The sequence below is a fragment of the Melanerpes formicivorus genome, unplaced genomic scaffold (assembly GCF_026170545.1).
Source record: "Melanerpes formicivorus ecotype bairdi unplaced genomic scaffold, bMelFor1.0.p_v2 SCAF_82, whole genome shotgun sequence".
Taxonomy (NCBI): Eukaryota; Metazoa; Chordata; class Aves; order Piciformes; family Picidae; genus Melanerpes; species Melanerpes formicivorus.
In genome coordinates, this window is record NW_027142434.1 from 1,603,384 (window position 1) to 1,620,324 (window position 16,941).

At 64.6% G+C, this 16,941-nt stretch overlaps 1 protein-coding gene across 1 annotated transcript; it reads left to right on the forward strand.

Moving 5' to 3' along the window:
* Positions 1-670: 670 nt before the first annotated feature.
* On the forward strand, positions 671-4,783 carry PHLDA3 (pleckstrin homology like domain family A member 3). Its single transcript, XM_068164669.1, has 2 exons — positions 671-3,368; positions 4,093-4,783. The coding sequence occupies exons 1-2, from the start codon at positions 3,017-3,019 to the stop codon at positions 4,212-4,214; spliced, it is 474 nt and encodes a 157-aa protein (XP_068020770.1). The 5' UTR covers positions 671-3,016; the 3' UTR covers positions 4,215-4,783.
* The last annotated feature ends 12,158 nt before the right edge of the window (positions 4,784-16,941 follow it).

Here is a 16,941-nt window from a genome sequence, read left to right on the forward strand (position 1 = left end):
GTGAGGAAGGGCAGCAGGGTGGTGAGGAAGGAGAGCAGAGTGGTGAGGAAGGAGAGCAGAGTGGTGAGGAAGGAGAGCAGGCTGGTGAGGAAGGAGAGCAGGGTGGTGAGGAAGGACAGCAGGGTGGTGAGGAAGGAGAGCAGGATGGTGAGGAAGGGCAGCAGGGTGGTGAGGAAGGAGAGCAGGCTGGTGAGGAAGGAGAGCAGAGTGGTGAGGAAGGAGAGCAGGCTGGTGAGGAAGGAGAGCAGGGTGGTGAGGAAGGACAGCAGGGTGGTGAGGAAGGAGAGCAGGGTGGTGAGGAAGGACAGCAGAGTGGTGAGGAAGGGCAGCAGGCTGGTGAGGAAGGAGAGCAGGGTGGTGAGGAAGGACAGCAGGGTGGTGAGGAAGGAGAGCAGGGTGGTGAGGAAGGACAGCAGAGTGGTGAGGAAGGGCAGCAGGGTGGTGAGGAAGGAGAGCAGGCTGGTGAGGAAGGACAGCAGAGTGGTGAGGAAGGGCAGCAGGCTGGTGAGGAAGGAGAGCAGGCTGGCTGGAGAGCCAGAATTAGTTGTGGCCCCGGACATCCCAGCTCGCTGGAGCAGAGCCAGAAGTGACAGCCCCCAAACTGCTCCCCCCCTCCCCGCTCCACCCCGACCTTCCAGGGCTCAGCACCCCTGGACCCCAGCTTCACCAGCTCGTGGGAAAGCAGCTGGGATGCTCCCGTGGGCAGGGAACCCACAGAGCTGCTCCGCTCCTCCGGCAAGCGCCGGGGCGCCCTCCGGGGCTGCCCTGCCCCCCGGCCGTGCCCAGCCCTGCGCTGGTGGCAGGGCTGCGGGGGAGCAGGGCCACCTGGCAGCAGGAACCCAGCTCTCCTGGGCCAGCCGGCTCCGTGCCAGCCTGCCGGGATTGGCCCCGGGGAGCAGCAACCAGTTCCTGGCTGCGGCAGCCGCTGCCCTGCCCTCTTAATGAGGGGTAATTAGCTGCATCTCGTGGGCTGCAGACTTGCCCCCCGGCCACGCCGGCTGCTGGCAGTGCCCCTGGCAGGGACAGCGATGGGATGATGCAGGGGCTGCGGCAAGAGGGGCTCCAGCTGGGGGGCACTGAGCGGGTTGGGGTTTGCAGGGTGGCTCAGCAGGTGAGTGCCAGGGCAGTGGCTGCGTGCCAGGGAGCTGTGGGCCAACCTGTGGGCTGCCAGCTCCAGACAGTGACCCCAGCACGTCCCCAGGGTGGATTTGTCCTCTTCCCAGACTTCCCTTGTGTGAAGGGACTCACACCCTGCCCAGGGGCACTGCCAGCAGCCCAGCAGGCTGTGGCAGCCCATGGCCAGCATGAGGGTCCCAGGTGTCCTTGCTGGTGGCACGGTGAACCCCCCGGTGCCAGGTAAACCTCCCGGTGCCAGGTGAGTCCCCCGGTGCCAGGTGAACCCCCGGTGCCAGGTGAGCCCCCGGTGCCAGGTGAGCCCCCCGGTGCCAGGTGAACCCCCCGGTGCCAGGTGAACCCCCCAGTGCTAGGTGAAGCCCTGTATGCCAGGAGCTGACACAGGAACAGTCGAAGCTGTGGTGGCCAGGAACGAGCTGGGCTGGCAGGAGCTGAGCGTTTGGCTGCAGGGGAGGGTGGGCACAGGCAGGATGGGGTTGTGCTGGCCTGGCCCTGCTCTGGGGCTGTGTCACCCCTGCACAGGTCACACGAGGGTGGGGGCTGCTGGCCCTCTCGGTGGGATGGGCTGGGGGCTTCAAATCCCTGTCCCAAGGGATCTGAGGGATGGGAGCTCTCTGCTGAGGGCTGGGTGCCCCGAGGTGCAAGGCTGGGTGAGCTGTGGGGGCTGAGGGCTGTCCCCAGTGCAGGGCAGCCCTGCACAGCTGTGGTGACCACAAACATCTGTCTGCATCTGCTCCCAGTCATGGACCCCCAGCAGGGTTCTCCACAGCCCCTGCCTGGATGATGCTGCGCCCCACAGCCCCCTGTCCCAGCTGGCACTGCACCCCATAACCTTCTGCTTTGTCTGGCACTGCACCCCATAACCTTCTGCTTTAGCTGGTGCTGCACCCCATAACCTTTTGCATTGGCTGGTGCTGCACCCCATAACCTTTTGCATTGGCTGGTGCTGCACCCCATAGCCCCCCTCCCAGCTGGCACTTCACCCCATACCCCTCTGCCCTGGCTGCAGCTGCACCCTGTCATGTCTTTGTGGCTGGCACTGCACACAGTCAGCACTGCATCCTACAGCCCTCCCTGGCTGGCACTGCACCTAGTGCCCCCATCCCAGCTGGTACTGTACCCCACAACCTCATCTGCAGGTCAGACTGCACCCCACGACCCTGAGCTTGGCTGGTGCTGCACCCCACAAACTCCTGTCCCCACCAGCACTGCAGCCTACAGCCCTGTGCCAGCTGGCACTGCACACCCCCCAAAGCTGGCACTGCACCACCCCATGCCCAGGCTGCCATGCAGAGATTGCCCAGGCTGCCATGCAGAGATTCCCAAGCCCTGCCTCGACCCTGCCCTGCGGACCCCTGCCCCCACCCTGCCTGCTCACAGCAGGGCCTGGGGGCACCGTCTGCCCGCGGGCAGCCCGGGAGCGCCTCCCAGGTGAAGCGGGGCCGCGCCGGGCCTGGCTGGGCTTGGCCCGGGCGTGAAGGGCGGCTGGGCGTGGAGGGTGGCTGGGCAGGCAGGGTGCCGGTGCGGCAGGAGGGGCCGGGCGAGGGTGGAGGAATGCGAGTGGGAGAGCGGCCGGGCGTGTAGCGACAGCTCCCGGGTGCGCGGCGCTGGGGATCCCACACGCGGCACGGGCAGCGAGCGGAGCCCCGGCGAGAGGGCTGCTGGCGGGCATGGCGCACCGCGCCCCTCGCCCCCTCTGAGCGCCACTGAGTGCCCCGGGGGCGGCAGGGCCGCTGGGGGCGCCTGGCCCCGGGGAGCTCTCCCCCCGCGGAGGAAGGGCCGGACCCCCCACCCCCCACCCCCGGCGGGCGATGCCCAGCGGGTGATGCCCAGTCGCAGCCGGGCCGGGCGCTGAGCATCCCGGAGGGGCCAGGGCGCCGCCATGACCCCCGAGAAGGTGCTGAGGGAGGGGGTGCTGGAGAAGCGGAGCGGGGGGCTGCTGCAGCTCTGGAAGAAGAAGCGGTGCCTGCTGACGGAGAAGGGGCTGCAGCTGTTCGAGCCCAAGGGGTCGCGGCGCAAGGAGCTGAGCTTCGCCCGCATGAAGGCGGTGGAGTGCGTGGAGCGCAAGGCCAGGCACATCTACTTCACCGTCGTGATGGACGACAGCCTGGAGATCGACTTCCGCTGCGCCCAGGAGGACCCCGGCTGGAACGCCGCCATCACCATGGGCCTGGTGCGCTTCAAGAACCAGCAGGCCGTCCAGCTGGTGCGTGCCAGGCACAGCTGCAGAGCAGGTACCCCCCGGCCCCCACCCCCTGCCGCGGCTCGGGGCGCAGGGCACCCCCCGGCGCCGCCGCTCGGGCTGCTGGGGCGCAGCGCGGCTGCCCAGGGAGGTGGTTGGCTTCCCAGCCCTGCAGAGCATCCCTGCAGACCTCCAAAGGTCGTCCAGCCTGAGCTCCCTGCAGTCAGCAGGGTCAGCCCCAGCTGGGTCAGGCTGCCCAGGGCTTGACCTTGAGTGTCCCCAGGGAAGGAACCTGGACCACCTCCCTGGGCAGCCTGATGCTCAAGTGAGGCTCAGCGGGACCCTGGGTGACCTGACGGAGCTGAGGATGTCCCTGCTGACTGCAGAGGGGGTTGGGCTGGGTGAGCTTTGGAGGTCCCTTCCAGCCCAGACCGTTTGGGATTCTCTGATCTCTGGGTGGTTTGGCTCCCCCACAGGAATCACAGAGGGGGGTCCAGGGACAGGGAGGGGTCTGCAGGGTGGTGGTCCCACGTCCCCCCACACTGACCGGACTCTGCCCTCTGCGTCCCTGCTGGGTTTCACCTCCCCACACCCCTGGAGAGGGAACTCCCTCTGTCTGTCTGGGGTGGCCCCAAGGGGTATGAAGCTCTTTGCCATCTTGCACGTGGGGTGGGGGTGAGGACACTGCTGGCTCTGCTCCCCAGCTCCCCTCGGGGCTGGGTCGTGCCCCATGCCCTGCTGCTGGCCGGTGGGTCACAGCTGTGTTCTCTCCTCAGTGGTGCACCTGGATGCAGCCCCGGTGGGACAGCCTGTGGCCGTGAAGCATCCCAAGAGCAGGATGGAGATGGCCCTCGGCTCGGTGGGCGGTGGGGAGAACGGGATCCCGGCAGGCAAGTGAGGCCACCACGCTCTGCAGCCCGGGGACAGGGACCGAGGCCCCGGGGAGGGCAGTGCGGGCGCTGGCTCCTCCCGAGCCGGGGCAGGACAGAGGCACCGCGGCAGCCAGCCTGGCTCAAGCCACATCCTACTGGCGCGACGGGACAAAGGACACAGTCACCTGGGGCTGCGGCCCTGGCAGAAGGAGACATCCCTGCCCGGAGGCTCTGCAGCCTTCAGCTGGCCCGGCCAGGACCTCGGTTGATTCCTGAACCTCTCCTGCGGGGCAGGGGATGAGGCTGAAGCAGTGCAAGGGTGAGCCCTGCCCGACTGCCAGTGACACTGGGACAGATGGACATGACTGGGGACATCCTCCCGCGGAGCCCCCATGCTGAGAAGGCGCTGGAGAGCTGCTGCTGCGGCAGGGACCCCTCTGGGTGTCGTACCCTGATGGTGCCCTGACTCGGCCGTGCTGCTGGACGCTGCCCTGCCCTGGGCTGTCCTTGGGCTAATGAGGGACTCTGGGAAGCACCATGGCGACCTTCAACCTCTGTACCCCAAATCCCCCCAAACAGGACCTGCTGCTGCTTCTCTTGGTGTTGCTTTGATTTCTGGGAGCCTGCAGGGTGTGGGGAGAGCACAAATCCTGCCCAGAGCTGCGCCGGTCACTGGCACCCCCCCAAACGTGCCAGCATCCCACAGCCGGGCTCCAACGCCCCCAGGGCCCCCCCGAGCCTCTCCGGGCGCCCACCCCGCTGCTGCCGCGGCCCCGGGGATTCCCACGGCGGGCAGGCGACGCGGGCGCAGCGGTGCCCGGCCGGGCGGCAGCGGCAGGGGTGGCTCTGCCTCGACAGGCAGCGCCGACGCCGGCGCCTGGAGCCAGCCAGCTCCGCAAGCCGGAGCCTGAGCGCGGCCCCGCGGCCGCGGGCTCTGCAGATCCCTCCGGAGATTGCCGGCTGCGTGGGAACCGGCAGCGCCGTGCCCGACCCCTCGGGTCCCGGCCTCGGCACCGCTGCCTCTGCCAGACCCCACCGGGGCCCGGGGGAAGCGTGCTCCTGCCAGGGCAGCTCCGGGGGGGCTCTCAGAGGGACAGTGGCACGGCCAGAGCCCGCTCCCCGTGCAGGGCCAGGCTTGGGCTGGCTCTCTGCGAGGGGATTTTTGCTGGAACAGGTTGCCCCAGAGGTGGCTGAGGCTCCAGCCCTGGAGACATTCAGGATCAGCCTGGCTGTGTCCCTGGGCAGCCTGCTCCGGCTGGAGGTGACCCTGCTGCCTGCAGGGGGGGTGGACAGGATGACCCTGGAGGGTCCCTTCCAGCCCAATGCAAGCTGTGATTCTGTGAGTGGTCACTGTGGGGTTCTTCCAGCCAGGGAAGGCTGCTTGGCCATCCCTGGTCCCCAGAGATTCGTTGCTGACAAAGTCCCCTGCTTGTGAGTGGAGGCAAGGGGGGGGTCCAAGCTGGAGGGGTGCAGATGAGGCCAGATCCTAACCCCACACCAACAGAGCTCTGCACTGTCCCTGTGCCATGGCAGGGAGAGAGGGACCAAAGCATGGTGGGCTCCAGGGACGATGTGACCTGGCCCCCTGCCCCAAGGAGGTGTTCTAGGCATGGAGACCTACAAGCAGCAGCCCCCAGGCAGGTCCCTGCACACACCTGAGGAGGGGCTGGGGCTGTCTGGGGTAGGAGGAAGGTGCTGGTTAGCAAGGATCCTTCCTGGGGTTTCTTGCAGCTCCCCAGCCCCTGGATTCACTGAGGCTCATTCCAAGTCCTGCAAGCACCCCCAGGCCTGTGCCATGGTGGGGCAGCACCCAGGGGTGGGGAGCACCCAGTGTGGGGTCTTCTGAACTCCCAGCCAGCCTGGGGCACTCTGACTCCTCACTTCCAGCCTCTCTGCATTCACAGTAAATGGCTGTTTGCTGTTTGCCAAGCGAGGAAATGGGGAGGAGAATGGTCATGGTGGCTGTGAGTGCCATGCCCAGTGTGCACTGTCCAGGTCTGGGACCCTCCACACAGGCAGGACCTGGAGCTGCTGGAGAGGCTCCAGAGGAGGCCACAGAGATGAGCAGAGGCTGCAGAACCTCCCCTGTGGGGCCAGGCTGGGAGAGCTGGGGCTGTGCAGCCTGGAGAAGAGAAGGCTGCAGGGAGACCTCAGAGCAGCCTTGCAGGAGCTGAAGGGCTCCAGGAGAGCTGGGGAGGGACTTGGGCCAAGGGCTGGGAGGGACAGGCTGAGGAACAATGGCTTTGAGCTGGGAGAGGAGAGACTGAGAGTGGAGAGGAGGAAGAGATTGCTGAGGGTGAGGCTGGGGAGAGCCTGGCACAGGCTGCCCAGGGAGGCTGTGGCTGTGTCCTGCCTGGAGGTGTTCAGGACCAGGCTGGATGAGGCCTTGAGCAAGCTGTGCTGGTGGGAGGTGTCCCTGCCAGGGCAGTGTGTTGGAACTGGATGCTGGAACTGGGTTGGAAGGTCCCTTCCAACCCAACCCATGCTGTGATTCTGAGGCAGCAGAGAGGTTGTGGTACCTGTGAGCAGAGGCTGGTGGTTCCCAGAGGGAGAGGAAGGGCAGGGGAAAGGCTGTGTTGCTGTTCCAGGTCTGGCTGTGGGAAAGCCAAAGTTTTCCATCCCCATCCTGACCTCCTCATGACTCTGCAGCCCAGTTGCAGCCAGAGCCTCTGCCTGTGCCAGGTGTCCCCAGGTCTGGGACTTTCTTCTGCACAGAGACCAAGTCTGCCAGATCCATCCTCAGAGGGTGCCCCTGGGAGCAGGGCTGGGGGGTGAGGCTGTGCCAGCAGGGGGGAGGCAGGAGGGCCTCACTCACTGCCTGGCAGTGAGGTCCTCAGGCAGAGGAGAAGGTCACCCAGAGCCTGCAAAGCAAAGAAGCAACCAAGCAGCTCAGCCAGAGAGCAGAGCAGGGACAGGGCTGGCAGCTGGGGCATGCCCCCCCTCCAGTGACATGGTGCTGGCATGGCTGGGGCTTGGCATCCAGGCGTGAGGTTGGGTGGATGTGGTGATTCCACCCAAGGGAAGCTGTCCTGCAGGCAGGGCTCAGGCTGCAGGCAGGGAGCAGGCTGCAGGCAGGGCTCAGAGTGCAGGCAGGGCTCAGGCTGCAGGCAGGGCTCAGGATGTAGGCAGGGCTCAGAGTGCAGGCAGGGCTCAGGGTGCAGGCAGGGCTCAGAGTGCAGGCAGGGCTCAGGGTGCAGGCAGGGCTCAGGCTGCAGGCAGGGCTCAGAGTGCAGGCAGAGCTCAGAGTGCAGGCAGGGCTCAGGGTGCAGGCAGGGCTCAGGATGTAGGCAGGGCTCAGAGTGCAGGCAGGGCTCAGGGTGCAGGCAGGGCTCAGAGTGCAGGCAGGGCTCAGGGTGCAGGCAGGGCTCAGAGTGCAGGCAGGGCTCAGGCTGCAGGCAGGGCTCAGGATGCAGGCAGGGCTCAGAGTGCAGGTAGGGCTCAGAGTGCAGGCAGGGCTCAGGATGCAGGCAGGGCTCAGAGTGCAGGCAGGGCTCAGGCTGCAGGCAGGGCTCAGGATGCAGGCAGGGCTCAGAGTGCAGGCAGGGCTCAGGCTGCAGGCAGGGCGCAGGATGCAGGCAGGGCTCAGAGTGCAGGCATGGCTCAGGATGCAGGCAGGGCTCAGAGTGCAGGCAGGGCTCAGGCTGCAGGCAGGGCTCAGGATGTAGGCAGGGCTCAGAGTGCAGGCAGGGCACAGGATGCAGGCAGGGCTCAGAGTGCAGGCAGGGCTCAGGCTGCAGGCAGGGCTCAGAGTGCAGGCAGGGCTCAGAGTACAGGCAGGGCTCAGAGTGCAGGCAGAGCTCAGAGTGCAGGCAGAGATTAGGCTGCAGGAAGGGCTCAGGCTGCAGGCAGGGCTCAGAGTGTAGGCAGGGCTCAGGCTGCAGGCAGGGCTCAGAGTACAGGCAGGGCTCAGGCTGCAGGCAGGGCTCAGAGTGCAGGCAGGGCTCAGAGTACAGGCAGGGCTCAGGCTGCAGGCAGGGCTCAGAGTGCAGGCAGAGCTCAGAGTGCAGGCAGAGATTAGGCTGCAGGAAGGGCTCAGGCTGCAGGCAGGGCTCAGAGTGCAGGCAGGGCTCAGGATGTAGGCAGGGCTCAGGCTGCAGGCAGGGCTCAGAGTGCAGGCAGGGCTCAGGCTGCAGGCAGGGCTCAGGGTGCAGGCAGGGCTCAGAGTGCAGGCAGGGCACAGGATGCAGGCAGGGCTCAGAGTGCAGGCAGGGCTCAGGATGCAGGCAGGGCTCAGGCTGCAGGCAGGGCTCAGGATGTAGGCAGGGCTCAGAGTGCAGGCAGGGCTCAGGATGTAGGCAGGGCTCAGAGTGCAGGTAGGGCTCAGAGTGCAGGCAGGGCTCAGGATGTAGGCAGGGCTCAGAGTGCAGGCAGGGCTCAGGCTGCAGGCAGGGCTCAGAGTACAGGCAGGGCTCAGAGTGCAGGCAGGGCTCAGAGTGCAGGCAGGGCTCAGGCTGCAGGCAGGGCTCAGAGTGCAGGCAGAGCTCAGAGTGCAGGCAGAGATTAGGCTGCAGGAAGGGCTCAGGCTGCAGGCAGGGCTCAGAGTGCAGGCAGGGCTCAGGATGTAGGCAGGGCTCAGGCTGCAGGCAGGGCTCAGAGTGCAGGCAGGGCTCAGGCTGCAGGCAGGGCTCAGGCTGCAGGCAGGGCTCAGAGTGCAGGCAGGGCACAGGATGCAGGCAGGGCTCAGAGTGCAGGCAGGGCTCAGGATGCAGGCAGGGCTCAGGCTGCAGGCAGGGCTCAGGATGTAGGCAGGGCTCAGAGTGCAGGCAGGGCTCAGGATGTAGGCAGGGCTCAGAGTGCAGGTAGGGCTCAGAGTGCAGGCAGGGCTCAGGATGTAGGCAGGGCTCAGAGTGCAGGCAGGTCTCAGGATGCAGGCAGGGCTCAGGCTGCAGGCAGGGCTTAGAGTGCAGGCAGGGCTCAGAGTGCAGGCAGGGCTCAGGCTGCAGGAAGGGCTCAGAGTGCAGGCAGGGCTTAGAGTGCAGGCAGGGCTCAGAGTGCAGGCAGGGCTCAGAGTGCAGGTAGGGCTCAGGCTGCAGGAAGGGCTCAGAGTGCAGGCAGGGCTTAGAGTGCAGGCAGGGCTCAGAGTGCAGGCAGGGCTCAGGCTGCAGGCAGGGCTCAGAGTGCAGGCAGGGCTCAGAGTGCAGGTAGGGCTCAGGCTGCAGGCAGGGCTCAGAGTGCAGGCAGGGCTCAGAGTGCAGGTAGGGCTCAGGCTGCAGGTAGGGCTCAGAGTGCAGGCAGAGCTCAGGATGTAGGCAGGGCTCAGAGTGCAGGCAGAGCTCAGGATGTAGGCAGGGCTCAGGATGCAGCCAAGGGAAAGCAGCACGGGGGGGAGAAGGGCCCTGGGGGCACCACCGGAGCTGGGCACCACCAGCTGCTCTTCGTTCCCAGAGCCCCAGACTGCTCTGGGTTGGAAGGGACCCTCCAAGACCATCCTGTTCGAGCCCCCTGCAGTCAGCAGGGACACCTCCAGCTGCCTCAGGCTGCCAGGGACACATCCACTCTGATGTCTCCAGGGATGGAGCCTCCACCACGCCCCTGGGCAGCCTCAGAGTGCAGAACCTCCTCCTGATGTCCAACCTCAATCTGCCCTTGCTCCAGTTTCAAGCCATTGCCTCTCATCCTGGCACTCCAAGCCCCTGGAAGCAGCCCCTGCCCAGCCCTCCTGTAGGTCCCCTTCAGGAAGGGGAAGGCTGCTCTAAGGTCTCCCCAGAGCTTTCCCCTCTCCAGGCTGAACAGCTCCAGCCTGTCCTCCCCCTAGGAGAGGTGCCCCAACCCTCTGAGCCCCCTTTGTGGCCTCCAGTTGACTCTTTGCACACAGCTAGGGGTGCAAGGAGGCTCACAAGGTGCTTCCAGGCAGGCCCAAAAGCAGGTAGGGGACAGATGGGAAACATCCTGAACATCCTGGAGCTGGGGAAACTGAGGCACAGCAGCAGCTGGTGGCTCTACAGCACCCCCAGCACAGCAGCTGCAGGAAGGGGCTGACTCCTGGGCACCCTGGTGCTGAGGGCAGCCAGCAGAGCTGGGGCTGAGCCCCAAAACAGTGAGATGCCCTGGGGCTGCCTGAGTTCAAAGGCAGGAGCCTGAAATTCCAGCTCTGCTGCTCCCAGCCCTGAGGTGCCCCCACTCCAGCAGCCCTCCCTCAGAGGATGCCTGCTGCTGGCACTGCCCTCTGCCTCTCCCCCTGGGGCCAGGGGCTCTGCCAACACCCCTGGGTGCTGGGGCTGGCACCCTTTGTGCCACAAGGAGGAGGCTGGGTGCAGGGGAGGTGGCAGGGGCAGCCTCAGGACCCTTTTCCCCTCCCAGTGCCCAGCTTTGGCCTCGGGGCCAGTCTGGGGCTGGCTGCAGCCTGCTCACAGCTGGTGAAGGTGGTGGGGGTCACACTGCCAAGGGGAGGAGGGGGTTGCAGCATGGTGGTGCCAATGCTTGTTGGCAGGTGAGAGCTTGGGTGGCTCCTCCCCCCAGATGCCCAGCAGGGAGGCTGGCAGTGCCCTGCTCCTCCTGCACACAGTGCTGTAGGCTGAGGCTGGCACAGTGGTGCCAAGTGAGGTCTTCTGCCAGCTTTGGGGCAGGGGTCCAGCTGCCTCCAGGGGCTCCTGAAACACATCACCAGCCACCAGCCTCAACTCCTGAACCACTCAATTGCAGTTGGGAATGTAGAACCTGCCCCAGGCAGTGCCAGGCTGAGAGCTGCCCTGTGCCCTGCTGTGTCTGAGGGAGCAGGTGCCAGGGACAGCCACACCACTGCTGGGGTGGCTTGGGCCATCTCCAGTCAAGTCCTCCTGCACTGAGTGCATGCAGAAATGCTCCCCCATGGCTTGAAGCTTGGGCTGCTGAGGAAGGTGCAGGTGGGGAGTGCAGGGATTGGAGTTGTGCTGCTTCCCCATCCCCAGGGGCCTGCCCTGGGGGCTTGGAGAGGGGGCCCCAGGCAGGTGGAGGAGGTGGTGGCTGATGGATTGTGAGCATCACCCAGCAGTGCAGCTGGGGCTGAGGGAAGTGGTGAGAGCAAGGGACTGTCCACCTCACCTGGCACTGCAGGAAGGAATGCAGATGGTGCCCAGGAGCTGCTGGAGCTGCAAGGGCAGAGATGGAGCCAGGAATGCAGATGGTGCCCAGGAGCTGCTGGGGCTGCAGAGGGCAGAGATGGAGCCAGGAATGCAGATGGTGCCCAGGAGCTGCTGGGGCTGCAGAGGGCAGAGATGGAGCCAGGAATGCAGATGGGGTCCAGGAGCTGCTGGGGCTGCAGAGGGCAGAGGTGGAGCCAGGAATGCAGATGGTGCCCAGGAGCTGCTGGGGCTGCAAGGGCAGAGATGGAGCCAGGAATGCAGATGGTGCCCAGGAGCTGCTGGGGCTGCAGAGGGCAGAGATGGAGCCAGGAATGCAGATGGTGCCCAGGAGCTGCTGGGGCTGCAGAGGGCAGAGATGGAGCCAGGAATGCAGATGGTGCCCAGGAGCTGCTGGGGCTGCAGAGGGCAGAGATGGAGCCAGGAATGCAGATGGTGCCCAGGAGCTGCTGGGGCTGCAGAGGGCAGAGATGGAGGCAGGAATGCAGATGGGGTCCAGGAGCTGCTGGGGCTGCAGAGGGCAGAGATGGAGGCAGGAATGCAGATGGTGCCCAGGAGCTGCTGGGGCTGCAGAGGGCAGAGATGGAGGCAGGAATGCAGATGGTGCCCAGGAGCTGCTGGGGCTGCAGAGGGCAGAGATGGAGCCAGGAATGCAGATGGTGCCCAGGAGCTGCTGGGGCTGCAGAGGGCAGAGATGGAGCCAGGAATGCAGATGGTGCCCAGGAGCTGCTGGGGCTGCAGAGGGCAGAGATGGAGGCAGGAATGCAGATGGTGCCCAGGAGCTGCTGGGGCTGCAAGGGCAGAGATGGAGCCAGGAATGCAGATGGTGCCCAGGAGCAGGAGAGTCCCAGTGGGGATGGCTGCTGACCTCTGTCAGCCCTTTCACATAGGCAGAGCAGCTGAGGTCCTCCTCTCCTTTACCAGTGCTGACAAGATCAGCGTGGGGAAGGTCTCCTGTGACCCTTTTCACAGCCACAGAGGGCTTAAAATCTCCAGTGGGTGGCTTAGCTCCACCTCAATGACATCTCCTCTCCACCCCAAGGGAGATGGTTCCTCCTCATTCATTCCATGGAGGCTTCTCTCCATGCCCATGGCAGGAGGCAGGCAGCCCCTGTCAGCATGGAGAGACCTCCTCAGCCTTGGCAAACATTTCCACTCTGCCCAGAGCTGGGAAGAGCAATTTGCCCCTTACAGGTCACCCTCTTGGTGAAAATTGTGCTCCTGGCTGCAGCCCAAAGCTGCTTCCACAGGGACTGCCTGGGGCTGGCACAGTGGGCACTGGGCCAGGCTGTGTGCCATGGTCAGTGGCACACAGGGACCAAGCTGGGGCTGGCACAGTGGGCACTGGGCCAAGTTGTATCCCAGGGCTCAGTGGCACACAGGGACCAAGCTGGGGCTGGCACAGTGGGCACTGGGCCAGGCTGTGTGCCATGGTCAGTGGCACACAGGGACCAAGCTGGGGCTGGCACAGTGGGCACTGGGCCAGGCTGTGTGCCATGGTCAGTGGCACACAGGGACCAAGCTGGGGCTGGCACAGTGGGCACTGGGCTAGGCTGTGTGCCAGGGCTCAGTGGCACACAGGAGGTTTGGTGGCACCTCTTGGGTGTGAGGCTGCTGGAGGCCTGGAGCAGGCTGCCCAGAGAGGCTGTGGAGTCTTCTCGAGAGACATTCAAGCCCCATCTGGATGTGTTCTGTGTGCCCTGCCCTGGGTGCCCTGCTCTGGCAGGGGCTGGGACTGGATGATCTCTGGAGGTCCTTTCCAACCCCTCTCATTCTGTGATTCATAGAAGCAGAGAGTCACAGAGCTGTCAGGGCTGGAAGGGAGCTCAAGGCTCAGCCAGCTCCAGCCCCCTGCCATGGGCAGGGACACCTCACACCACAGCAGCTTGCTCACAGCCACCTCCAGCCTGGCTGCAAACACCTCCAGGCAGGAGGCTTCCACCACCTCCCTGGGCAGCCTGGGCCAGGCTCTCACCACCCTCCTGCCCAACAATTTCTTCCTCACAGCCAATCTCCAGCTCCCCACTTCTAGTTCTGCTCCATCCCCCCCAGCCCTGTCCCTCCCTCACACCCTCCAAAGTCCCTCCCCAGCTTTCCTGCAGCCCCCTGCAGATCCTGGCAGGCCACAAGGAGGTCTCCTGGGAGCCTTCTCCTCTCCAGCCTGCACAACCCTAACTCTCTCAGGCTGTCTGCAGAGCAGAGCAGCTCCAGCCCTCTGCTCCTCCTCCTGGCCCTGCTCTGGACACCTTCCAGCCCCTCCAGAGCCTTCCTGGCACAGAGGCTCCAGAGCTGGCCCCAGAGCTCCAGCTGTGGTCTCACCCTTAGTCCCTTGCCCATGGATGAAGAGGCACCACCTCCACTTGCACCACTGGCAGGATGATGTCCAGCCAGGTAGAGGTCCCAGAGCAGGAGGCTGTGTCCTAGGAGCCCAGGACATGGAGCAGCTGATCCCAAATGGCCAAAGGAGCCTCTGCCCTGGCAGTTGTTGGGAGCTGTGAGTGCCCTGGTGGGGAAATGGGATGAAGATCAGCAGAACAGAGCTGGAAGAGGTCTGCCAGCCCCATGGGGTGTGTTTGGGGTCTGGCCTGGGGTCTTGCTGGTTCCCAGGCTGGGCTGTGATGATCAGTTCAGTTTCCCTCTCCTTGGGTGTCCCTGCTGCCAGCTCCACTCCAGTGCCTCAGGGCATCACCCTCAGGGCATCACCCTCAGGGCATCACCCTCAGGGCATCCCCAAGGTTGGTAACAGACCCAGAGGCAGGAGGCTGAGGAAACCCTTTGGAGAGCTTGGAAAAGCTTCGATTGATGGAGAGGATCCCTGGGAGGCTGTCACCCTCTGGTGTCACAAATGGATGGAGCAGCTGGGACTGGCTGGCTCCTGTCTGGCAGCTGGGGAGGGCTGAGAGCTGCAGGGTAAGGCTCAGGCAGGAGCAAGTCACCAGGACAAGTCACAGGGACCCTCAGCTGGGCTCCTCAGTTTTAGAAGGACATTTTGACTCTTGAAGGTGTCCAGAGAAGGGCAACAAAGCTGGGGAGGGGTCTGGGGCACAGCCCTGGGAGGAGAGGCTGAGGGAGCTGGGGTTGCTTAGCCTGCAGAAGAGGAGGCTCAGGGGAGACCTCATTGCCCTCTACACCTAGGGGAGGTTGTAGCCAGGTGGGGGTTGGGCTCTTCTTCCAGGCAACCAGCAGCAGAACAAGAGGACACAGTCTCAAGCTGTGCCAGGGGAGGTTCAGGCTGGAGGTGAGGAAGAAATTCTTCATAGAGAGAGAGATTGGCCCTGGGGCTGTGCTGCCCAGGGAGGTGGTGCAGTCCCCATCCCTGGAGGTGTTCCAGAGGGGATTGGATGTGGCACTTGGAGCCATGGTTTGGTTGTCAGGAGGTGCTGGGGGACAGCTTGGACTTGCTGATCCTTGAGGTCTCTTCCAACCTTCTTGATTCTATGATCCAGGACTTCTCTGCAGTCCTCCACCCTTGCAGTTGCCTTGCCTGTGGGAGGTGACCTCACTGTCCCAGTGCCTCTGAGCTGTTCCATGGAGGGAAAAGCTTCTTCCATGCCCTGCTGAGGCTGTGGGGCATCCTCCATCCCAGCCTGGTGAGAGGGCTGCTGAGCTGCTGCCATCTGCCCCAGCATCAGGGCTGGCTCCCAGTGTGGCAGCCAAGGGGTGGGAAGGACGTTTGGAGGGTGAGGTCCCACAGGAGGACAGAGCTCAGCTGTTGTTTCTAAGTCTGTCCTGCCTGCCCTGGGCAGTCTGTTGTCTTTGGCAGTGCCATCAGGGTTGACAAAACAAGGACAGTGCTTGGAAGAGGGCAAGGACAGGATGGGATGGCTCTGGGGCTTGGGAAAGCAAAGGGATGCCAGCAGCACTGCTGCCAGGCTGCTGCCTCAGGGCAAAGGCTCCAGCTGGGGCAAACAAACTGCTGGCAGGGCTCAGACTCCTCTGAATGGGGAGGCCAAACAGCCCCAGCAGCCAGGCACTGTTGCAGCCCCTGTGCAGCTCTCCTGAGGCTGGAGGGCAGCTGTGCCAGGCTTGTGGGGCACCAACCCCCTCCAGGGCCTCAGCAGGTCTAGAAGGAGAGAGACCCTGCCCACGTCCAGCCTGACATGTGCAGGGCTGCCCACTCACCAGGGACCAAGCACAGGTGACCTGCAGGGCCACTGTGAGGCTCAGGGACAAGGGAGCTGCCTCTGGGGACTCAGCCCTGGGCAGGCTGGCCGTGGTGCAGAGCCTGTGCACAAGGAGCTCCTTCCTCATGGCAGCTCTGCCTTGCTCCTCCCTGAGATGCTGGCAAGTGGAAAGCGCAGAGACTGAGCCTGGAGAGGAGGAAGAGATTGTTGAGAGTGGGGAGGCTCTGGCACAGGCTGCCCAGGGAGGCTGTGGCTGTGCCCTGCCTGGAGGTGTTCAGGACCAGGCTGGATGAGGCCCTGAGCAAGCTGTGCTGGGGGGAGGTGTCCCAGGCCATGGCAGGGGGCTGGAGCTGGCTGAGCTTTGAGCTCCCTTCCAACCCAACCCATTCTGTGATCCTGTGATCTGCCCCTTCAGTGGCAGCCCAGTGGGGAACCCAAACAGCAGGATGTGACTTTGCCTTGGATTTGGCCTCAGCACTGGTTGGCTTCCCAGCCTCTCCCCTTCTACAAAGGCATGATGGATTGAAGCTGAAAGAGGCAGCTTGAGAGTGGAGAGCAGGAGAAATGTTTGGTGCTGAGGGTGGGGAGAGCCTGTGCCAGGCTGCCCAGAGAGCTGGGGGCTGCCCCAGGGCTGGCACCACCAGGGAGACCTTCTGGTGGCCTTGCAGTGCTTAAAGGTGACCTAGAATAAAGCTGGGGAGAGACTTCTGAGCAGGGCCTGGTGTGACAGGACAAGGGAGGATGGTTTGGAGCTAGAAGAGGCAGATTGAGAGTGGAGAGAAGGAGAAATGTTTGGTGCTGAGGGTGGGGAGAGCCTGTGCCAGGCTGCCCAGAGAGCTGGGAGCTGCCCCAGGCCTGGCACCACCAGGGAGACTTTCTGGTGGCCTTGCAGTGCTTAAAGGTGACCTAGAATAAAGCTGGGGAGAGACTTCTGAGCAGGGCCTGATGTGACAGGACAAAGGATGATGGTCTGGAACTTAAAGAGGCAGCTTGAGAGTGGAGAGAAGGAGAAATGTTTGGTGCTGAGGGTGGGGAGAGCCTGTGCCAGGCTGCCCAGAGAGCTGGGAGCTGCCCCATGGCTGGTACCAGGGCAAGGCAGGTTGTGTGGGGCTGGGAGCAGCCTGCTGGGGTTGGGGCTGTCCCTGGGGGCTGCAGGGGGTTGAGCTGGGGGAGCTGTGAAGGTCTTTTCCCACCCAAACCATCCTGTGGCTCTGTGACTGTCTGCCAGCAGCTCAGAGAGGTGCCCTCCAGCTCAGGGGGTGCCTGCTGAACCAACTCCTCCCCTGGGGGCACCTTGCTGCAGTTTGTGAGCCGGGGGGGGAGACCCAAAACGTCCTCATCGTGTCAGCTGGAGAGGAGGGCTGGGCAGACCCCGGGCTGCAGCACCAGGGCCTTCAAACTGACCCTTAAGTGCCACCTGAGGGCTCCCACGACCCCAGCCCTCTCCTGCCCTGTGCTCCTCCTCCTCCTCCTCCTCACTCAGGTGCCAGCTGAGAGCGGAGCAAAGGGCATCTGCAGCAGACAGGAGCTGGAGGGTCCCCGGGGCAGGGCTGGGGAATGCAGCTCCTTTG